Source organism: Alexandromys fortis, unplaced genomic scaffold, assembly GCF_014885135.2.
Source record: "Alexandromys fortis isolate MF-2015 unplaced genomic scaffold, M_Fortis_MF-2015_v1.1 scaffold_183, whole genome shotgun sequence".
Classification (NCBI taxonomy): domain Eukaryota; kingdom Metazoa; phylum Chordata; class Mammalia; order Rodentia; family Cricetidae; genus Alexandromys; species Alexandromys fortis.
In genome coordinates, this window is record NW_026068079.1 from 2,798,379 (window position 1) to 2,821,237 (window position 22,859).

At 50.8% G+C, this 22,859-nt stretch overlaps 2 protein-coding genes across 6 annotated transcripts in view; one reads left to right on the top strand and one right to left on the bottom strand.

The window, feature by feature from the left end:
• The window catches only part of Akna (AT-hook transcription factor), a 49,072-nt gene extending 35,233 nt beyond the window's left edge, over window positions 1-13,839 (top strand). For all 3 annotated transcript variants that reach the window (XM_050121821.1, XM_050121820.1, XM_050121819.1), the window contains exons 12-22: window positions 557-776; window positions 1,542-1,648; window positions 2,274-2,491; window positions 3,148-3,310; window positions 5,971-6,141; window positions 6,336-6,451; window positions 6,977-7,123; window positions 8,405-8,500; window positions 9,203-9,319; window positions 9,443-9,629; window positions 11,830-13,839. In XM_050121821.1, coding sequence (XP_049977778.1) covers window positions 557-776; window positions 1,542-1,648; window positions 2,274-2,491; window positions 3,148-3,310; window positions 5,971-6,141; window positions 6,336-6,451; window positions 6,977-7,123; window positions 8,405-8,500; window positions 9,203-9,319; window positions 9,443-9,629; window positions 11,830-12,067 — 1,780 coding nt within the window. In that variant the 3' untranslated portion in view covers window positions 12,068-13,839. The remainder of the gene's footprint in view (window positions 1-556; window positions 777-1,541; window positions 1,649-2,273; window positions 2,492-3,147; window positions 3,311-5,970; window positions 6,142-6,335; window positions 6,452-6,976; window positions 7,124-8,404; window positions 8,501-9,202; window positions 9,320-9,442; window positions 9,630-11,829) is intronic.
• Window positions 13,840-13,968: 129 nt separating this feature from the next.
• On the bottom strand, window positions 13,969-17,077 carry Orm1 (orosomucoid 1). 3 transcript variants are annotated; one of them, XM_050121822.1, is made up of 6 exons: window positions 16,910-17,077; window positions 16,435-16,577; window positions 16,162-16,232; window positions 15,450-15,557; window positions 15,235-15,338; window positions 13,969-14,248 (listed from the first exon to the last, which is right to left on the bottom strand). In XM_050121822.1, the coding sequence occupies exons 1-6, from the start codon at window positions 17,021-17,023 to the stop codon at window positions 14,000-14,002; spliced, it is 789 nt and encodes a 262-aa protein (XP_049977779.1). In that variant the 5' UTR covers window positions 17,024-17,077; the 3' UTR covers window positions 13,969-13,999. The 3 variants fall into 3 exon arrangements, with proteins under 3 accessions (XP_049977779.1, XP_049977780.1, XP_049977781.1); XM_050121823.1 differs by having other exon boundaries at window positions 14,000-14,183; window positions 16,910-17,075; XM_050121824.1 differs by having other exon boundaries at window positions 14,239-14,371; window positions 16,910-17,076.
• Between the last annotated feature and the right edge of the window lie 5,782 nt (window positions 17,078-22,859).

Here is a 22,859-nt window from a genome sequence, read left to right on the forward strand (position 1 = left end):
GGAGCCTGGCGTCTCTGCTCCAAAGAGCAGAGCTGTCAAGTCTCTCCGGGAGCAGAGCAGAGTCTGAGCTCACTTCCTCTTCCTCCCTGTATCCTATTCTGTTTACTCCTCCCACCTATGTTTTAACCTATCAGGGCCAAGGAGTTTCTTAATTGCTTAACCAATGAAATCAACAGATTGATATATGACACTCACACATTAAAATTTATGTTTGCAACACAATTTTTTGGTCTTCCATTTTAAGAACATTGTCTTTTTGAATCCATGGAAGTCTGTGGAAATAGCTAACATAGGGACGGGGTCATGTGAGCCCTTGGGCTTTTGCCATGACCCTCACAGTGTTTCTGCTATCGTGTGCTGGGTGAGTTTAGTTGGCTTCTTGCCTTTTATTAAGAGTATGAGGTTTAGAGAGTGCCATGCCCAAGGTCACAGAGCGAGGTGACAGAGCCATGATGCATCCCATGATTGTTTCCTAACCTGATGGCCTGAGCCCCAGATCTGGGTCACCTGGCTCATATGGGGGCTCAGATGCTGTTTATCTCTCCTTCCCTGCTAGGGAGGAAGAGGGACAGGTAGTATCCATGAAGCCACCAAGCTTCCAGACATCCACGACCCGAGACAGGTATACCCCAGGCATGGATACAGCTGAAGGGTCTCCACGGGGCACCAGACCCGGAGCATCACACCAAAGCAGTCTAACCAGCCTGGAGGAGTGCGGACCCACAGAGCGCCTTCCTCAGAAAGCTCTGCCTCGGGCTGGCGGCTCCCACACTGAGGTGAGTGTGCTTGTGGCATGGGCCCAGAAGATCCCTGGTGGGTGAGCTCTGTCCCCGGCCATTGCTCACCCTGGCCCTTTTCATATGTCACCCTTCTTGTGTGCCACTGCTCCTGCTCCTGCACCCATAAACCTGCCCACCAGTCAGCATTTAGGACCAGTGCCACCTCCAGCCCTGTACTCCTTCCGGAGCTATGGTGTGTGCCCGTGTCGCAGTGTGTCAGAGCTGGGACCTGGTTCCTAACTGTGCCTCTTGCCTAACTGTCGCAAGGGTGACAGGCCACAGATAAAATGCCAGAGGCTTTGTATATGTGTGTGCATGTGTACATGTATAACAACACAGTATTACATACATGTATACCTACACATACAAATACACATGTGCATGTACATGGCCGCACTTCTGAAGTCCTGATGAGCACTGACGTGGTGGGGCACTGACATCACTCACATGTTCCCTGCGTCATGTTCTGGTGTGCATATGCTGTATGTTGTCCTGAGCATGTCTGTGGCACACAGAACTACCCGCACCACAAGGCTCTGGGTTAAGGCTTTTCCTACCTCTTCCCTCTCCTTCTACACCCTGCAAACTCAAGCATCGTTCCCAAGATCCCAAGTGGAGCCCAGTTTTCAGCGCACCGAACCCTTGCTCTTGAGATGGGGGGTGTTACACTAGCCTAGCTGTGGTATCAGACAGCCCTGGCTTCTTGGTTTCCCAATGCATGTGAATATTTCCCTCAAACTTAACAGATATCCCCTATTCTAGGAGCCCTGGATGGTGTCACCAGAGACTGACAGTGGCTTCGTGGGCTCGGAAACCAGCAGAGTGTCACCCTTCACCCAGACCCCAGAGCACCGGCTCTCCCATATCGGGTATTGTAACCCACCATCTTCACAAGCCTAGGACATCTTGAAAATCCAAGTGTCTGTGGTGGCCCAGAAACAGGTGTCACTTCAACCCCAATGATGGTCCCTGTTCCTGACCTACTGACAGAGGGGAAGAGAGGCTCCAGGAACAAGAGTGTCTCACTGAATATTGTTCAGTCCGTTAGTAGCTGTTGGGAGATATTTTTACCAAGCGAGTTCAGGAGTGAATGGAGAAGCTGGGACTGCAGGGAGGGTCGGGAGACAACAGAAGCCGTGAGCAGAAGGGCATCTTGTGGCAGGTGCAGAGACCAGGGTGGACTCAAGGGACATCTTCAGGAAACAGCAGTGGTGCAGTCACCATGGAGACTGGTGCTCCCCAGAGTCAGGCACTGGCCACGCTCAGGTGTGCTCATGAAGAGGGACTAGAATTGACGAGATGAGCAGTCCTTTGCTTCTTCCCTATATGGCTGCTGGGTGCACTGTAGTCAAATGTAAGAACAAGGATGCCCCAGATATACTGAGACCCTGGAGACAGGAGCCCTAAGGCTGAGTTCACACTTCAGCACAGAGCAGCTTGGGTACCATGGCCTGACGCCTCTCTGTCTAACCTTAGTGTTTCCCTGGCCTCCAGCACTCCAGGGACATCAGCCCAGCAGCTCACTGCCTCTGTGCCTGGTGATGGAGCCTCCCGTTTCAAGGCCAGGGGTTCTGTGGTTCCCCGAAGATCCCCGGAGACCGAGCCTGGCACACCCAGAAGCCGAACCCAGCGGCATATCTCCAGCCTGAACAGCTCTCTCCAGCAAGGAGCACACAGCTATCAGCAGGAACAAGCACCCGCGGCTAAGATGCGTGAGTGGGGAGCCTGGGTAGGCTGTGGGCTGGGAATGACCAAACTGTATGAATCAAAGCATCAAACACAGTCTTGTACTGCACTTTAGACTGGGAAATACTACGGAGGTTCACCACAGGAAGATTAAAGATTACACATAAGGGGCGGGAGAGACGGCCCAGTTGGTAAAGTGCATGCATTGCAGGCATGAAGAACTGAGTTTGATCCCAAAAAACCCAAGTGAACATGAGAGTGAGTGCCACTCGTAATCCCAGTGCTAGGGAGGCAAAGGTAGGGAGATTACAGTGGCCCTCAGGCCTGCTAGTCCAGCCAAACTGGCAGCCCCAGGGTAGGGAGAGATCCTGCCTCAGAAACAAAACAAAACAACACACAGGGACTGGGAGAATGGCTAACTGGTTAAAAGCACTTACTGCTCTTGTAGACGAACTGGGTTCTATTCCCAGCATCTCCACCAGGCTCTCACACCTGCCTACACCTCCAACCACAGAGGAATATGACACCTCTGTGCTCCAAGGACACCAGCATGCACTAGTGAGCAGCACACACACACACACACACACACACACACACACACACACACACACACCATCTCTTCTTCAGCTGAAGCTCCCAGGCCTAACTCTGCAGCTCATGATGGCCTCTCTGCCTCTCTTAGGACTTCCCAGGTCTGAGTTCAAGAGACAGAAGCAGATTTCCAAACAACAACTTCGTAGTGGGGCAACCAGCCCAGCCTCTGCCCCAGCCCCCACAGCTGCTTCTGTGCCCCACGGAGCAGCCGAGAGCACTGCCAACCTCCTCCTCACCAGGACAGAGCGCGAGTAAGTGGGCACAGTCCGGGCAATTCCACCTCTATGGGATGAAAAGTGAGGAGGATGCTCTCCGTGGCAGTGCACCTACCTGCCTTACACACCTACCTGCCTTACACATCCAAGGGGCCTTTGCTGGGTCCAGGTGTGTCCAGGTCTTGCCTCCTAGCTCGGAGTTGTTCTATGGAACCTCAGTGGTATTGACTTCAAGGACTCTTGTCCATCAATAGGAAATGATTGACAGGTGCACCTTTCTGACTCTAAGGCCACCCCCTCCCCACTAGACAGGCTATGCAGTATCTGTATTCCAGATTAGAATTGAGCAAGGCATGGGGGCCATACCCTCTAATTCCAACACCCGAGAGAGATAGAATTGGGAGGATTATGGGTACTAGACAAGCCTGAGTTAGATGTGAAAGTCTGTCATCTCTCTCAGACGTTTTCTGCTGAGATCCTTCCCTGATCAAACAGACAACCCTCTGTTCACTCTTGGAACACACTGGGAACCTCGCAAGGCTGTCCTGGCCAGTACAGTCATGTGTGCTGCCCTGTGCACAGTCCTGCCCAGCAGCTGGTGTTTTGTGTCGCGGTCTGAACTGAATTTCTCTACCCTCGCGGTCTACCTGGACCTCAGCGAAGGTCTGTGTGTGCTTGTGTGCGCGTGCGTGTGTGGTGTGTGTATGTGTGTGTGTGTTTGTGTATGTGTGTGTGCGCGTATGTGCAGAGAGACAGACAGACGCAGAGAGTGATACATTTGCTCACAATGTGCTCGGCCTTGGAGATACAGCAAGGGACTGGACAGGTCTCAGCTTTGGGAAACTCAGCATCTTACAGCCTTAGAAGCATGCGCTGCTGCCCAAGCGCTGGGAGGCAAGGGTGATGTCCCCTCTCAAGAACCAGATGGCCATGACAAGAGACGAGATGCTCTGTGTGTCAGAGCCGCTCGGGTGGGCTTGGTGGCCTAGATCCTGCAGGGCCCTCAGTACTACAGGCAGCAGTTTATACAGTGACTAGCTCGCAGGAAGCACCCGCGAACGCTGGGTGACTGTGTTGGCCCTGAGGACAATGAGGAGCTCGATGGTGAAATGGCATTGTCACTGTTGTGCTCTGGAAGTTCCCTGGCCGCTACTGGGGTCAGCAGAGGCCAAGAGGGATGCTTCACCAGAAGGTGACTCTGGACTCGGGAAAGAGGGCATTTTTAAGAAGAGCCATTGGTGGCCTGCTGCTGTGCTGGCACGCACTGGGGATTGGTGGTCTACAAGGCTTGGGGCGTGTGGGGAAGGAGGACCTGAAGCTCTGCTGGCTGCTTGACTGGGGTCAGGAGTGAATCTACAGACACAAGTGAACCACAGTCCTCGCTGAACCTCGGGCAACTGAAGTGTTAAGTTAGAAAGCCCAAGAGCCCGACAGACCCAGCCAGAGGACACCCAAGTCTGTGTTCCAGGTTCCAGCCCAGGAAGCCAAGCTCTGTGTTCCAGGATTAACCAGTTGCTGGGAGCTTACACTCTCCTGCAGCCACCATGGCCCCTGGGTTTTGCCTTGGAAACCCCAGCAAGCATCTCCCTGGGGATCACCTAGGAGACCCATGTCCGGTGCATACACAGCTTGGTTGGACATGGCCAGAGGGAGGTCCCGAGCTTTCCTGTGCAGTCACCACAGAGATCGTGTCTGCAGGTGGCACCAAGACACACTCACTCAAGAGTCCAGCAATCCTGAGTGGAGTCCCCAGCCTGGGTATCACACACGGAGTGGATGCAGAGCCTGCCTCAGCCTGGAAGATGGCCACGCCAAGCCCAGCCTCTAGGGGTGCTCCGTGCATGGGGTCTGTGTTGGGGTGTGGGTTGGTTTGTCCTCAGCTGTACTGGCAAGGCCTTAGGACCCTGAGAGTTTAGCTAACGAGGAGCCTAGCAGGCCAGAACAGGCAATACTATTTCCTCGAGCTGTTCTGTGTCTTTGGACAAGAGGTGGGCCTGTGTCTAGAGGTCTCACAGGGGGCCCAGAAGACAGCCTTGCAGTCATCTTCCAGCCCTCTTGTGGAACCCCCTTGTCTCTCCCTCCTGAAGTCTGAGTCCAGGAATGTTCCCCAGCATCTGACGGATATGGAATCATGACATGGGATGCTTACTCTGCCTGCCTGGGTCAGAGCTAGGGAGGCAGATGCTCAGAGTGTCTTCTGCTGGGAATAACCTTGGACAGTAGGAGTATCTGCAGAAAAGGAGCAGAGAGCCCGGCTCAGACAGTTACAGCTTCTGAGAGGAGGCAAGGAAGGAAGGACAACCCTGAGCAAGGCAGGACAGATGTTTGTGAGCTGGGGTCCCACGCTAGCCTTGAACTCATGGTAATCCTCCTGCCTCAATTTCCTGAGTGCTGGGATTGCAGGGATGTGCCACCTAGCCGGCATCAATGTTTCCTATTCTGTATCTAGTCTTGTCTTGAGCAGTTGGACTTTTATGATAGGAGGGTCACCCTCACAAGTGGGTCACCCAGATTTGCTTGTGAACCATAAACTCAGAGAAGTGTCAGGTGTGTGGCAAGGGACATTCCAGAGTCACTGGGCTGTACAATCTGATCTCGTGTGTGCAAAAACAAAAGCCATGCCATTCAGGCATCACTGGGGGCCAATAACTGTTCCTGGCTCAGATGTTCTGGTCTCTCTCTCCTCACCGGTCCAGCCAGGCCATCAGGGATCTCCAGGCAGAGGTGTCCCGGCTCCGCCTACAGTTGGAGGACAGCCTGCATCGGCCACACCCAGGCAACCCAGCTCCTGTAGCTTCTGCTTTCAACCACTCCGCCCAGGACAAGCTGGTGGATTCCTCTCCCTCCTGGGGCTCCCGCTATAGCAGGTAGAAGACTGCCCCCAGCTTTTACCTCTGTTTCCTATGGAGGGAGCCCGCCTCTGGTTCTCTCTGGGTGCATGGACCCAGACACTCATGCTCCACCCACATTTGTATAGTTCATGGCGGAGGTGCAGCTATGCCATGGTCATCTGTGGAGGCTGCCTCATCCAGTGATGTCATCTCTCTTTCCATGTTACTAGTAAATCCACAGAGAGGTTGTCTGCTGAGCCCAATGGTACAGAACCAGCTGGGCCGACAGGAAGACGGCGAGCCAGGTCCTCCTCTGTGCCTCGGGATGTGCCCAGACTGTTCCTGAGTAAGTGACCAGAGACTGGGACTGGTTTCTGGGGACCGCTGTCAGTGCACTGGCTCTGTGGTCAGGGAACCCAGAGAAGCCTGGAGAAGGTCATCTGTGTATGTCTGGGGCTGGGGCTGTGCTCTGGGCAAAGCACATTTTTAGTCCTAGCCCCATGGACTGCAGCTACCATCAGGAGGTAGCCTCAGGAGGGTCACTAACGCCTGCAGAGCCCTCACTGACAGAGAAACGTTGTGGAGTTCAAACTGGGGTTCAACCCCAGTTTCTGTCCCTGGCCAGTTTGTCACCTGCCGTGGGCAGATAAAGTGACAGTAAACCATAAAGAAACGAGAGCACCACCTCCTGGGTTTGCTGCGCAGGTGCATGATAGCCACAAAGCTCCAGGCTGAGATTCTGGAGGTGTGGACCCTTGGGAAGACCCAAGACCGAAACACAAGCATCCCCCTGACCTCTGCCCTTGCATGCTCACTCCTCAAGCAGTTCGAGCCCCTCACCTGCCCCTTCTGAGGCTCCCTTTCCACACAGGTTCAGAATTTAAATCTCTGTCCCCTGGGCTGTCATGTGAGAAGAGCAGGACCTCTGAGGAGCCTCCCCAGGCTGCACAGGAGGGGACAAGATCAGAAGGCAGCATGAGGCAGAAGGAAAGAGTCTCCTTCCGGGGCCAGTACACAGGTGAGCCTTGTGCACGCTTGACACGTGTCAACCACAGAGCCCCGCCCTCGGTCCTTGGTTTATTTTTAGTTTGTTTAGTTCCCATGTAAACATGTTGTGTGTATGAGCATATATATGCATGATCACATGTGCATGTGTGTCCTCACATGTGTGGAGACCAGAGGCCACTGCCGTCTTCCTCCATCCCTCTCCACCTTATTTTCTGAGGCAAATCTCTCACTGAACCTGAATCTCACCAATCAGCTAGTCCGATCGGCAGCTTGCCCTGGGAATCCCGGCCCCTAGCTCCTCAGCCCTGGGATTACAGCTGGCTGCACCCACCCAGCTTGTCCTGGGAATCCCAGCCCCTAGCCTTCTCGGTGCTGGGATTACAGCTGGCTGTACCCACCCAGCTTGCCCTGGGAATCCCGGCCCCTAGCTCCTCAGCCCTGGGATTACAGCTGGCTGCACCCACCCAGCTTGTATCTGGTCTTCCGTTTGTGCTGTAAGCACTTTACCTGCTTACAAATCATCTCTCCTGCCTTAGCCCTTGGTTTTTATTAAGTATCCCTAACCGGCTGGGAACTCAGAACATATTCACTTCCATCCAGTGTGATTTCAGGAGTTTGAGTCCATGCTGGGAGCAGCCAGTTTTCCAGTGCTGCTGGACTTTTCAATAGCCGTCCAATACAGTCCTGTTCGGTCCAACGTCCCAGGAATGGGTTCTAGGATGTCCCCTCTTCTAGCCATTTAAAAGAGATGCTGCTGAAGGGATAATGCCGACTCCTAACACACGACACCAGTCATGACATTTCTGTCATACCAGCTTCCACGCGCTGCCTCTGCTGAGTGTGCTAATCACTCCCACAGGGCGAGAGCTGGCAGCTACTTCTAGAAGAAGCCTGTGCACACACATAGTAAACAGACGCCTGTGTTCTGTGCACACACGTAGTAAACAGACGTCTATGTTCTGTGCACACACGTAGTAAACAGACGTCTTTGTTCTGTGCACACATAGTATACAGACGCCTGTGTTCTGTGCACACGTGTAGTAAACAGACGTCTGTGTTTTGCACACACATAGTAAACAGATTTGTGCGCACATGTAGTAAACAGACTACATGTTCTGTGCATACGTGCACACACATTTACAGTGGGAACATCTACAGTATTGCTTCACTTGTGCACAGGAGTCAGGCAGAGGACAACTAACAAAACTGGGGGAAGAGGAAAGAGACTATTATTAGACCGGGCCCCAAGTCCACACAGGTGTTCACATGATCATTCTGGATTCTTCCCCAGGCCAGGAGTACCACATTCTGTCCCCCAAGGCTGTCCTGAAGCGCAGTGGCACAGCCTCCTGTCCCCATTGCCAACCCATTAGGACCCGGGGCACAGGTAAGAGACAGCGTTCTGGTCAGTTGAGGCTTAGCTTCTAACCACTGGAAATTTTCTTAGTGCTGGCCCTGGGCCATTTTGTAAATAGAGAGGCTCAGAGCTTAAGTAGCTTGCTCAAGGGCTACTTACTTACAGGTGACAGAGCCAGTATTTTAACTCGGGTCTTTATGACTCCAGAGCACTGGCCCCTCACCACCATGAATCGCTATCCTGACAGACCACATGCACTCATTCACTCTCTCTCAGCACCCACCTGTATTGTCCCTAAGGAACCAGCAACAAAACGGAGCAAACACAGACCAGGGATGCATGACAAGAAGGGGCGTGGGAGATTCCCAGAGGGTGTACTGGCCCAGCATGGCCTGGAGAGGAAGAGAAGTCTGATGCTCAGCCAGGGGTATCACGAGGGGTCTACCTCGTATGAACACCATGACCCTGCTGTGGACTATTCCCCTCACCCCCCACTGGTTTCCTGGTTTCCAATGATTGCTCTGAGAGGATCAAGACTATCTCAAAGGCAAAATGGGCTTATCATCTAGAGGACCTGGGCATGAGATTAGATGGCCACTTCCTTTGGCAAAGTACTGTCTTGTGGCAGCTCAGCTTCCCCCGACTGTGGAGGGAGATGGGCAGAGTGCCTACTTAAACACCATCGTGGTCGCTGTTTGTGTTGTCCTCTGACACCCAGCCTTTCCCTTCCAGGCAGTGCTGTCTCTAGAGAGCCGCCGGAACCATCCATGGCTGATGCCCTCCGCTGTCCTCTGTGTGGTACAGTCAGGTCCACTGCAGAAGTAGACGGCCCCAGCTCAGCCCGCTCTAGTAGGAATGCACGCTCAGCATCTTCCTTCAATCCTGGGCTTGGTCAGACCTCGGGAACGCTATAGGCTCGGCTGCATCTGCCCATAACCTCACACAATTTCTGTGTCCTTCCTTTTCTTACAGAGAAGGACACCCCAAGGAAAACTGCATCTTCCACCCCCAGTCCCAAGCTGAAGAACAGGCAGTTGGGCTCATCTGTACAACCGCTCCCTGGACTCTGGTACCTGGCTGCTGCACCCTCAGCCCCAACCCCACCAGCCTTGGCCTACATCTCCTCAGCCCCCATTGTGCCGTACCCACCACCCACTGTGTGAGTCTTCCCTTCCAGCTGCCCTAACCTGCCCGAGTACCTGCAAAGCCAGTCTTACATCATGTCAGAGGGATGGAAGCCATGGTGGAGCCTTCTTGTAAAATGGGGCACAAGCCTGAAATTCTTCTTCTTTTTTTTTTTTTTTTTTTTTTTTTTTGATTTTCGAGACAGGGTTTCTCCGTAGCTTTGGTGCCTGTCCCGGAACTAGCTCTTGTACACTAGGCTGGCCTCGAACTCCCAGAGATCCGCCTGCCTCTGCCTCCCGAGTGCTGGGATTAAAGGCGTGCGCCACCACCGCCCGGCTAAGCCTGAAATTCTTGTACTCACTCAACAAACCCAGACTACAGGGTACTGGGGACCCAGCGGTAAAGCAGACTGGCAAGAGGGCCCTGTCTCTCGGAGTCGCAACTTTCTGGGTTCCTAGAATCCTAGTGATGTAGTGAGTAAAACTTGTATTTATACAAGAATAGTTTCTTGGTTTTTTCCTCCCTTCTTTTTTTTCAACTGATTTTCATTGGTGGAATGGTTTTTAGATTTAGGAGATAGAAGATTTGAGTGGACTTTTCCCAGTTCTCCCACGCTCTGTGCCTCCCATAGCCTGCTCTGCTGTCTCTTCACACATGCATGTTACTGCAGAGAATCAGCTCCAACGCTTCAGTATTAGTCCAAGCCTGCAACTTTCCTCCCCCTGCGTTTAACTGGGCTCCTCTTGATTGTGGCCACTGCTCCATATTGCTCTGCCCATGCCTGTGACGTGCAAGGACCACCAACTAGATGGTTTTGATATTGAACAACAGCTACCAAGAAGGGAAGAGTGGGCATGATGGCCTGGTAACATTTCAGGGTCAGACATGACTGCGCAGGAATACCCTCCACCCTCCCCTCTCGTCACTGCTGTGGCCAAGGCAGAGGACTGTTTCTGTCAGCCTCAGTTTCTCCATCTGTTCAATGGGGGCTGGCTCTGCCAGGTACTGTGTGTGAGGATGAAGGCTACATGTCTCAAGACTCCACTGGATGACTGTGCAGTGTTTTCTGTACTCTGGGGCATGCCATGGCGGACTGAGTGATACCACGGCCGTCTCTCCAGACCCCCCTTCTAGGCTTAACTGTCACCAGCTACTTCTCAGCCCGTTTCCACCACTGTAAAGTGAGTTAGTTGGGATGCAATGTTATCCATAGACAGTCTGCCTCTGTGGGGAACGGGACGGTAGCTGCCTCTGTGGCAGCTGATGCCAGGAGGGACAGAAGTCCAAGGCACCAGCAGGCAGCCTTGCTTCATGTCCAGGCCCTGATTCGCATGGTATGGACACCTGCCCAGGTTTCCTGTCCCTGGGCAGGGAGATTGGTGGCATTTATCAGCCCTCCGGGAGCCTCAGGGTTCTCTGCTGTTCTCAAGGCAAATCTTTACAGTTTGGGCCTAGGGAAGAGCTCATAAGGTTGTGGTGGCCACAAGAAGAGGGGATGCAGTAGACAGCAGCTGGACAGATCACTGTAGCTCTCTGGCCTGTTTGTTCTTCTGAGATGATTAAGATGACCACAAGAAGGAACGTTTGGGAAGCTAGTGCTACATCAAGGGCGGCCAGTAGCCTAGTGCGTTAGGTATAGTTAGAGCAAACCACGCCCCGGGTTCCTCTTGGGCCAGACTGCAGGACTGAGCATGCGCCATGGCTGAACTAGAAATTGCAACGGTGCTGTGCTGCCACCTGCTGGCCATCTGCAGCCCCACAGCAGAGGCTACGTAGTCCAAGTGCCTTTGGCTACTGCCAGGGAAAGCTTGGGACTCTCAGGCCAAGCTGGTCCTCACGTGAGCTCAAAGAATGGGAGCCATCGAGAGCCCAGATTCTCCAAAAAGAGGGAGTGTGAACTGTTCTGATACCTCCAGGAAGCGCAGTCATTCAGCTTAGCATTCTCCATCAGTACCTGCAACCTGCAGATTAGAGAATGTTCCCGATATTAGTAGAATTTTGTAGCAGCCCCAGGGTGCACTGACTGCTAAGGGAGAGGATGGTGTGAGCTAATTGTGTCTTGCACCTGCCACACGTATTCTCCTTTACCCGTCCAAGTTCTTCTCTCCACATGGACCACGCAGAGGGCAAAAACAGACCAGGGTGTCGAGCAGATGTGCAGCTGGGCCTCCAACCCACAGCTCGTGCCGTTGCCAGGCTCTCGCTAAATCGTGCTCTTCCTTCCTTCTCCCCAGATACTACGCAACCCCAGCACCTACCTCAGCCCGGACAGCCTCCCCGCCTGCCCAAGGACGTCGGGGAGCCTGGCACTCTGTCCACCTGGGTCTGAATGACCTGGAAGAGCTTCAGGCAGCACTCAACGAGGCCGCGCAGGCTGCTGAGAATGTGCGCGCCACCACCCGGCAGCTGAGCCGGTCCCTGTCTGCGGACCTGCGCCACGCCAGTAGCCTGCGAGGCTCTTGCCTCTTCTGACTCCCTGGAGACTCCAACCGAGGAGGCGGGCAACCTCTGTTCAACCTCTAGTCAAGTCTCCTGGAGCCACTGGTGGCTGGAAAACACCATGCCCCCTCCCCAGGAGTGCCACCAGCCTGCTCCACGTAGGATGTTTAAAATGGAGAGACATTGGTCTGGGCAGTAGTAGATGGAAATCCAGGGACCAGCTCTAACAGGTGTAGTGATCAGGCTACCTCTGTCCAGGCAGAGCCGCTGAGACTTTCCTTGCCATCCTTTCTGCCCATGCCCACCTGCAGCTGACAACGTGGATCTTACAGGACAGAATGTCTTTACACTGGGGAGCTACCTAGAGCTTGGATCCTTCTCAGAAGGCCAGCGAGGACAAGGAAAGCCTAGGGTCGCTGCAGTGTTCCTGTCCCTGCCTGAAATAGCCACGCTGAGGCAGGGAGACCCTGGCTAGGGATGTTCATCCTAAGTAGCCTGTGGACAGGGAGTACTTGGGGACCCGTGGAATGTGTTGGGATAGAGGCCTCCGGTGACACATGTCCAGATCTTCTGTGATTACAGAAGTTTCCCCCATGAGCCCACAGAGCAGAGGCTACTCATGTAGGGCCAGAAACAGACGCCAGCCTCAGACCTTCCCGCGACCTGCTAGGCCCTGGCTGAGGCTGAGAAACCAGGCCAGCACCCCTTTCCCCATCCCATAGCAGGGTGATCTTAGCATTTCTGAAATGTGTGTTTTTCACAGATTGTTTATATATTTGAGGCATTTAAAAATCTATTTTCGTTATTAAAGCAAATGAAGGAAAATGAATAATGGTCTTAAGAAAGGGAAAAGAAATTCCCAAAGCTACTTGTGTCTGTGGTGTTTACTGAAAGTTTGCAGCTTTTAAAGATGAGGGTGGGGCGGGGAAGCGGATGCCCAGCTAAGATCTCCCCAGGTATCTGCTGCATAGACTTCCAGAACAATCTGCCTGCCCTTCTATTGTCTCTGAGCATTCCTTCCTCCTGCGTTCGTCCAGAGAGGCCAGCAAAGCAAGGCTGTAGTAGCGGAAGCGCCCCAGGCCAGATTCTCCTTCCAGATGGAGCAGCACCTCCGCCCATGCCCACCTTGACACTGGGCATGCATGTGCAGTTCTGCAGTCTCGTTCTTCCCTCAGTACTGACAGGCAGAGCGGGGCTCCACAGAGCTGTCTGTGCGCGCTGCCTGTCCCGTTCTGGGTGGAGAGGGACACCGTGTCAGGAGGCTGCAGACACTGGTCATCCAGGCAGCAAAGATGACCTCACCAGAGGGCCGAGTGTAGGTGGAGACCCCTCCCCAAGAAACGGCGTTGCCCACGCTCAAGCTGAGTGGTCCTCTCTGGAAATGTCCTCACAGACACACATAGCACATCTCCTGGATGATTGCATATCCATTTGAGTGTGAAGATGATCTCACGCCTTGTGTCTGCCACCCAGTGACTGAGCCCCCCAAACTCCAGTCATAATTGTGAGACAGTTATCAGCCGTCCGTCAGTCTCATCTCACAGTGTCAGCATATGGGCATCCTGCGAACTCCTGGGAACATCCACCTGAACCTACCATGCCATCTTGCCTTGGACTTTTATACCATGCCCATGGCAGTATCCACACGAGCCCACCGGTCTCCCAGCTCACCTCTCCTCAATGATTAGGATGGCACCCTTGTGATGGGCATTACATTCCTGGATTCCCCACCCCGACTCCTTGGTGGTCTTCTGCCTTGCCGTCTTCAAGTGTGCCCTCTTGGGATTGGCACTTACAAAAACATCAGTTTTTCTCAGCTCTTTGTAGCCTGACTCAGATGCCCCTTCCTGGAAGCCTTCTCAGATTCCCCTGGGTGGGGCTTGTTGGATTTAGCTGAGACTCTACTCATGGCAGGCTCTCATGAATGAATGAATGAATGAATGAATGAATGAAGCAAAGACATGGTTATGGAATGTTTTCCCAAGCCTTTATTGGTGTGAAGAAAGGACCAAGATGCACAGGGTGGGCATGGTGAGCGTGAAAACAGAACACAGAGAGCTGAGCCCACCCACTCCTGGCCTTCCTAGGGACCCTCCTCTGTCTTCTTTCTCTCTGGCTCACGCTGCTTCTGCTGCTGACTGCACATATCCTAAGAGACATCAGGGAAGAGGACAGAGTGACTGAGCCACTTGTGGTGGCACATACCTGGAGGTGCTGAGGCAGGAGGATTGTAGAGTTACAGAGTAACCAGGCTGGTCTTGAATTCACAGAGATCTGCCTGCCTCTGCCTCTGCCTCCCAAGTGCTGGGATTAAAGGTGTGTGCCACCACCAACTGGCTATAAATACATTTTTTAAAGGGAAAAAATGATCACAATGATTGACCAGAAAGGCAGGGTAGTGTCAGCCAGCTGGAACCGAGATTTACCACGGCTTCTCTGGAGTATGTAGCTCAAGCCATTCCCCTCTGAGCCTCAGCTTGTACACCCCATTGAGTAGGAGCACAGAGTCCCCCAAATGGGAGCCAGCATTTCTGAGCACGCCTGACTACAGGTACGGGTTGAGCCCACTGGCCCCACTGTGGTGAGATGAGGCAGCTGAGCCCCAGGTGGCTGAGTGACCTTTCTCCGTGCCCTGGTTGTGAGGTGGGTGGTGAGCTGTTAAACACCTAAGTTCTATGATTGTTTCCCCCTGGGAATGAGTCATTGGGGGTGGCGGGTAGGGCTCAGGTGGAATCACAAAGAGCTGCGATTCTCTGAAACTACGTACAAGCTCTCTGGCTGATCCTGTGACAAAGTCAAAGCTGAGGAAGCCTTTCTCTCGGCCAGGATTAGAGGGATCAAGACTCTGGGCCACCCCTGCCTACACCTGAAGCCATCAGTCTTGCTGGAGTTGGAGTACCACAGAAAACGTCAACCACAGCTTGTCGTGAAAATGAAGGCCAGGGAAAAGCCTGGCACCAGCCGTCCCCTCGGTTGCCCTTTCTCTTGCCCCTTATCCTCTCCAGTCTTTCCAGGATTTCCTTCTTAACCCCACCCATACCCAGCCTCGTTGCCTGTCTATGGTATCTGTGAATCTCAGCTGCCACTGCAGGCCACAGAGTTGTTAGCAGAGGACACCTGCCTCCCTGGGCTACCACAGCCTCTAGGTCACCGAGAATGAGACCACGTCCAGGGTGGTATCATCCAGCCTCTTCATTTACCTTTTTCCAATCCGTATATATGATTTCTGACTCGTCCATGCCCAGACTTTTGACAGTTTTCAGGAATTCCTCAAGAAGCTCTGGGGCAGTATCGGGCTTGTTTGCTGCAGGGAGAACAGGTCAGCACATGGGAGGTCAGGCATGGTGTGGGATGTGGGTGGGGGACCAAGGGCAGGACCCTGTGGAGCTGGGGATGGGGGCAGTGGGGGGCCTACCGTACAAGGACAGTCCCCAGTTCTTCTTGTCTTCCGGGGCAAAGGCAAGCATGAAGCCCCTGTGTTTCATGAACACTTTCAGGTGGGCAACATATTCTTCTGCTCCCTCTGCAGGAGGAAAGGCTCCGAGTCACGGGAATGGTGCCAAGGTTTCCATTCCCAAGGCTGGGAAGCAAGTAGCTGTGGGCAAAGGCCTGGGGCTCCCCAGAGCTGCCGTGTGCCCAGTTTCTGCTGTTCTTCAAAGATGAGCAATACCAGGGGCCTTGGAAAGATGGTGACTATCTACCCCCATTACACAGAGGAGGGGCACAAGGGTTAAAAGCCTCGGGGCTGCTACACAGTGTCTGATCAGGCCCATCAGCATTTGTGTGGCCGTCCCTGGGGACATGGAGGCATGGCTGAAGTCATGGCTGCCCACCCCATGGGTTCCCACTCTGAGCTCACAGAGAATGGGAAAGATTGCTAAAAGAATGACATAACCACCCTGTGCTGTTTCCTCCTCTGACCCTTGCCATACCCTCCCAGAAAGGGCCAAGTTCACATAAAGTGTTTCCAGCAGGGCCCAGCACACGGCATGAACTCTGTTTCTGCTGGCCAGCTACTGTCCTCGGTGCCCATAGGATCCAGGGCCTTGGCCACCCTCTCCCCTAAACTGGCCTAGCCGCCCCCCCCCCCCAGAGGCAGATCCTTCCACATGAGTGCTGGCTCTCACTGAATTTGGAGAGAGTCCCATTCTCTCTCTGGACTTCCAGCTTGCTGGAGTTAAAGACGCACTGGTCCTCCCTGCAGGCAAAGAGAAGGAGAACGAAAGTGAAAGGTGATCAGGAGATGTGACCAGCAGGGGATCAAAGGGCAGGTAGAGAAGACAGCTGTCCCCGTTCCTGAAGATGGCTGGGAAGGCCAAGCAGAGGCAGAGTCTGCTCAGGTCTCCAGGCGTCCCGGAATGGAGGCCAGTGCTGGGTGGGGAGCTGCTGCAAGGACTCACGTGGTCTGGTACTCCTGGAGCAGGAGAGTGTCGTCTGTCAAGTTGGGGGTAAAGTAAAAATATTCTGCCTGTATCTTTTGAGCCGCCTGTTTGAAGTCGGGGTTGCGTAGAGCGGAGCCAATGTAAAACCATTTGCCAGAGAGCTGGGAAGATAAAGGCACACAGGTGAGCAGGCCTTGGTGTGTGGCAGTCAGCAGCGATGAGAGGCAGGCAAGAAAGGGCTCCTGAGCCACACATTGGGGAACTGAAGCCCGGGGCCGGGATCACACAGGCAACACAAAAATCAGGCCTCCACTGCTCTCGTCCCTTCTAGAGACTTCAGAGGAAAGCTTCTGAGTGTGGAGGCAGGAGATTGCCACTAGAGTCCTAGGCAGGGGCAAGGGAAGGAGCCTGGAGATGAGCAGACTGGGAAGGAAAAGCCCGAGGAAAGGTAGCTATGTGCAGTGCACAGAGCAGGCCCTGGGCAGGCACTCACCCAGATCAGCGTGTCATTGGTAATAGCTGTGCCTGTGATGTTGCCAGGCTCTGGGTTCTGGGCCTCCAGCAGTGGCAAGAGGCTCAAAATGACAAGAGCCACGTGCAGCACCATGTCAACATGGAGAGGCACCAGAGCCAGGAAAAACTAATTCGTGGCTGGAGGGTGCAGTGACCTTTATAGCAAATGTGGGCAGGGCTCAAGAGTCCAGCCAGGGACTGTGGGGCTGTGGCACAATCCCACCAGTGCTGGGAAATACCTTGCGCAAAACGTCCTCTCAAGTCGTCTGTAAGTGCAGTTCTCACAGCCAGCCTTGACCCAGACTCCTGCCCTACAATTTCCTAAAAGCAAGAATGTTGATTCACGGTGAAGGTGGCTACAAAGCTATTCTGAGGACACCTAACATGTTAGCAGCCATAGATTGTTAATATAGATCCCAGCCAGCAATCTCATCCATTTCTTATCCCTGGAGCACGAGTGAGAAACAACCCCCAGTCACAAATCAACCCCCAAGGTGCTATGAAGAGGTTCCAGGTCAGAGTTGGGAATGAACTCGGAAGACACTTAAGGGGCCAGGTTGGGGGCCAAAGCCAAAGATGGGTGGTTAGATTTCAAATGAGTGTGGTGTTTCTGGGGAGCCCTGCTCCTGAAGACAACCAAATACCCAACAAAGGCCGGTGTAGATCTGAGGGGAATATGTAGTCCAACAAACGCCCCAGTATCTCAACCAGACAAAGATATGGCAGTGCTTGCCCAACCCAGGAGCTGTGCCCAGCATCCAGCATGCATCCAGTTCTAGTTTCTGCCTGTAACTCGCTCTTAGTTCACATGAATGAACACTCTCAGAAAATGTTGCTATGGCCACACATGGCGACGCCCACCGGGGCAGAGGGGATCTGTTGGGGGGGGGGCTTGAGACCAGCCTGGGTTACACAGTTTCAAAACTTCAGCAACAAAAGTGTTATAGCATGGTTACAATTTGTTCTTTTTATTTCCTGTGGCATCCATTATTTTTATATTTTAGTCAGACTTATATGTAAGTCAGAGTTACAGTTTTAATGACACATAACTTGTCACTCACTCACTATATTCTAACTTCATGAGACCTTTTCTTTTTTAATTTATTTATTTCTTAATTAATTAATTAAAGATTTCTGTCTCTTCCCCACTGCTGCCTCCCCTTTCCCTCCCCCTCACCCAATCAAGTCCCCCTCCCTCGTCAGCCCAAAGAGCAATCAGGGTTCCCTGCCCTGTGGGAAGTCCAAGGACCACCCACCTCCATCCAGGTCTAGTAAGGTGAGCATCCAAACTGCCTAGGCTCCCACAAAACCAATAGGTGCAGTAGGATCAAAAACCCATTGCCATTGTTCTTGAGGTCTCAGTAGTCCTCATTGTCCGCAATGTTCAGCGAGACCGGTTTTAACCCAGGCTTTTTCAGACCCAGGCCAGCTGGCCTTGGTGAGTTCCCGATAGAACATCCCCATTGTCTCAGTGTGTGGGTGCACCCCTCGCGGTCCTGAGTTCCTTGCTCGTGCTCTCTCTCCTTCTGCTTCTGATTTGGACCTTGAGATTTCAGTCCCGTGCTCCAATGTGGGATGAGACCTTTTCTTTAATCTGTGGCATTTTGTATTGTATCTCCCCACGCCCTTGACAAGCATCAGAACAACACCCGACCATCCAGCAGAAAAAATCCTGTGTGCGGATGACTCTGGTGAGGTGATTTAAAGCAGCCCTAGGATCAATGTGTCAAATACACCGAGGAAAATGGGAGATGCACCGTGAGGTCTCCTGCAGAAAGAGCGCTGTCAGCACCGGAGGAAATGAGCAGCCAGGAGCAGAGCTCAGATATCCCAGAGGCAGGAGGCTGTGAATCCGCTTATAGGTGTTCTAGGATGGCCTAGACTAATCTGTAAGGATAAAGATGAAGTCAGTGTCTGCCTAGGGCAAAAGAAAGGGGCCATGGATAGCAGGGAAAGAAAAGGCAGGCCTGACTTTGTTAATCACAGATTAGAGTCCACTTCGAAAGGCACTATAGTTAAAAAGCATACCTATCACTGGCTCAAGAAAATAGGATAGGGGCTGGAGAGATGGCTCAGTGGTTCTTTCAAAGGTCCTGAGTTCAATTCTCAGTAACCACAATGTGATTCCTAACCATCTGTAGTGGGATCTGCTGCCCCCTTCTGGCATAAAGTCAGGCATGCCAATAGAGCACTCATACATAAAATTAATAAATAAATCTTTTTTAATTGGTTTTATTGAGCTATATATTTTTCTCTGCTCCCTTCCCTGCCTCTCCCCTCCCCTTCAACATTCTCCCATGGTCCTCATGCTCCCAATTTACTCAGAAAATCTTGTCTTTTTCTACTTCCCATGTAGATGAGATCCATGTATGCCTCTCTTAGGGTCTTCATTATTGTCTAGGTTCTCTGGGATTGTGATTTGTGGGCTGGTTTTTCTTTGCTTTATGTCTAAAAGCCACTTAGGAGTGAGTACACACGATGTTTGTCTTTCTGGGTCTGGGTTACCTCACTCAATATGATGTTTTCTAGATCCATCTATTTGCCAGCAAATTTCAAAATGTCATTATTTTTCTGCTGTGTAGTCCTCCAGTGTGTAAATGTGCCACATTTTCCTTATCCATTCTTTGGTTGAGTGGCATTTAGGTTGTATCCAGGTTCTGGCTATGACAAACAATGCCGCTATAAACATGGTTGAACACATGTCCTTGTGGTACGATTGAGCATCCTTTGGATACATACCCAAAAGTGGTATTATTGGGTCTTGAGGTAGATTGTTTCCTAATTTTCTGAGAAATTTCCATACTAGTATCCAAAGTGGCTGTACCAGCTTGCATTACCACCAGCAATGAAGAAGTGTTCCCTTTACCCCACAACCTCTCCAACAAAGAAGCAAAAATATAAAATGGAAGAAATAAAGCATATTCAACAAATGGTGCTGGCATAATTAACTGGATATCAACATGTAGAAGAATCAAACTAGGCCTGTATCTATCACCATGCACAAAACTCAAGTCCAAATGGATCAAAGACCTCAACATAAAACCAACCACACTGCACCTCATTGAAGAGAAAGTGGAAAGTACACTTGAATGCACTGGCACAGGAGACCACTTCCTAAATATAACCCCAACAGCACAGACACTAAGAGAAACAATTAATAAATGGGACCTCCTGAAACTGAAAAGCTTCTGTAAAGCAAAGGACACAGTCAACAAGACAAAACGACAGCCTACAGAATGGGAAAAAATCTTCACTAACCCCACATCAGAAAAAGGTACAATTGTTGGGTCAAAATTATCTTAGGGCCTGTACCTCAAGGCCTATAAGATAGAGAAAAATCTGGCTTGAGTTTGAATGAGGATGAGACAGCAAAAACTCGGTAGTCTTGGCTGTCTCTCATTGGATGGAGGGACCCCCACATCACACCATGTCACTTGACCTATATAAGCTGATGCTCACAGTAATAACTGGAGTTCCTGCTTTGACACTCCCTGTCACATTTGATTGTCCTGCATTGTGGGGCTGCAGAACAGGCATCTTGTGTTGTGGGGTTGCGAAATGGGTGGATAGCAAACTCATCTTTCCCTGGGGAATAAGGAAGCTCAAGGAAGCCTAGCACTGATCTCCAAAATATACAAAGAACTAAAAAAATTGATCATCAAAAGAACAAATAATCCAATAAAAATGGAGTACAGACCCTTGTAGCACAGTCACTGAGAGAAACAATTAATAAATGGGACCTCCTGAAACTGAAAAGCTTCTGTAAAATAAAGGACACGGTCAACAAGACAAAACAACAGCCTACAGAATGGGAAAAGATCTTCACTAACCCCACATCAGACAGAAAGCTGATCTCCAAAATATACAAAGACCTCAAGAAATTGGACATCAAAAGAACACATAATCCAATAAAAAATGGAGTACAGACAACTCTCAACAGAGGAATCTAAAATGGCTGAAAGACACTTAAGGAAATGCTCAACATTTTTAATCATGAGAGAAATGCAAATCAAAACAACTCTGAGATCCCATTTTATACCTGTAGGAATGGCCAAGATCAAAAACACTGATGACAAAATAAATAAATATATCTTTAAAAAAAGAAACTAGGATAGTCTCCATTGTGTGGATGAGATAACAAGCAGCACAGAGAAGTTAAGTGACCTGTAGAAAAACACACAGCAGCAGGGTACCAGTAAATTGACACCTCAGATATGAGGACCCCTTTCTACCTCCTTCTGTAACAGCAGCCATGAGAAGGACTGCTGATTCTTGATGTGAGATTCACCTTTGTATGCTATGGTTAACAAAGGAACTGCTTGGGCCTATAGCAGAGCTATAGGGAAACAGAGCTTGGCAGGGGGAAAAAACTGAATGCTGGGAGAAGCCATGGAGCCCTTCCAGAGATAGATGCCAGAACTTTTCCCAGTAAGCCACAGCCTCTAGCAATATACAGGTTAATAGAAATGGGTTAAATTAATATGTAAGAGTTAGCCAATAAGAAGCTAGAGTGAATGGGCCAAGCAGTGATTTAATTAGTACAGTTTCTGTGTATTTTGGGGCTGGGTAGCTGGGATGAACAAGCAGCTCTCTCCTTCCTTACAACAAATTGGCACCCATGTCGCCAACTAAATCCACTTAAAACCTGAGAGGGCTTGCAAAGGAATTCTGCACTGAAAAATAAAGTTTAGCCACTTTTTTTTTTCCAAATGGGTTTTGCTTGCTAGTGGCATGCTGTGGTTCCTTTAAGAGAGGTTGTCCTGATTAAGCCATAGGGGGAAAACCTACGCCATTTTGAAATGCCAGCTTTCTGGGCTGTGCTGCCAACGTGACCTCTGGCTCTTTCAAGAGACTGAGCATTTGAATGGGGTTTGTAAGCAACCTGCTATGACTTGTTTGATGGCAACATGGACTGGCTGTGTGCATGGCTCTGGGAGGCAGTAGAAGCAGCAAGCAGCTCCACCATGCTGGACTGGGCAGGGCAAGCAGGAACTGCTGTATTTCCCCTAGGAATGGTGCAGCTTAAGTTTTAAGAAGTGCTCCTGGACAGTAAAGAATTACAGATACACAATAGGACAGATTCAGACATAAAAGACCTCTAAATGGGTCACAGTGTTGGATAAATGTACGTAGGCTTAGGAGAGAGAAGAAAAAATAAAGTATAGACAGTTATAAAAGCAAGTAAATTGTTTTAAAAAATAAAACAAAGTCTTTAAAGAGACAGATTAAAAGGAGTAAAGAAAAATAAGTTATGTAAAAATGGAAAATTCACAGAGAGTCTGGATTATGTATATTATTGTGTTTTCTTTGAATTTTCTGACTGCAGAGAAACATTTGATTCTGGGGATTGATGAGCTTTCAAAATATGGGGATAAGGATATGTTACTTTGGAAAAGAGGTTCTTCTTTTGTTTCCACAGAAGATGAAAACCTGTGGATTAATTCTAGACTAATGTGGTTTGATGGACCAAGACCCCCTGAAAGGTTGCCTTGAACACCCCTCAAAAATTACCTCACCCAATAAACAGCAGGAAGCAGGTTGGAGAAAACTATGCCTATATTCCCAAATATTCTTTATAAGTGTCTGTTTACATTTAAAGGGAGATAAGCTGTAGAGATTTGCATTAGTATGGGTCTTGGTTTATTGATCCAAATTTAAGGTCAATTTTGTTATATGATATTTCTGATTTTGATTAAGGTATTGTGTTTGTGCAGCTCATTAAAAATGTAATGTATAATTAAGAAATATAGGTTAATAGATAATCATCTATAATAGTCAAGCTTGTAGTCATATTAGTTAGATTTTCTAGATGTACAGAGATATATTTCAAATGGATAGGCATTCTTCAGACTTTTAAAAGACTACAGAATATGGCATTTAAAATGTTTTAAGAAGGACTTTTCATGACAATAAGACACATATGCTCCTGG

Bases quoted from the DNA above. Each gene is read 5' to 3' on its own strand.
- Orm1 (XM_050121822.1), bottom strand. From the start codon at position 17,023: ATGGTGCTGCACGTGGCTCTTGTCATTTTGAGCCTCTTGCCACTGCTG. The intron at 15,558-16,161 runs GTGAGAGCCAGC...TTCCTCCTGCAG, and splicing joins TGGGACTCTCTCCAAATTCA to AGGGAGCAGAAGAATATGTT. The intron at 14,249-15,234 runs GTAAATGAAGAG...CTCCTGCCTCAG, and splicing joins TATATACGGATTGGAAAAAG to CACCTCCAGGTATGTGCCAC.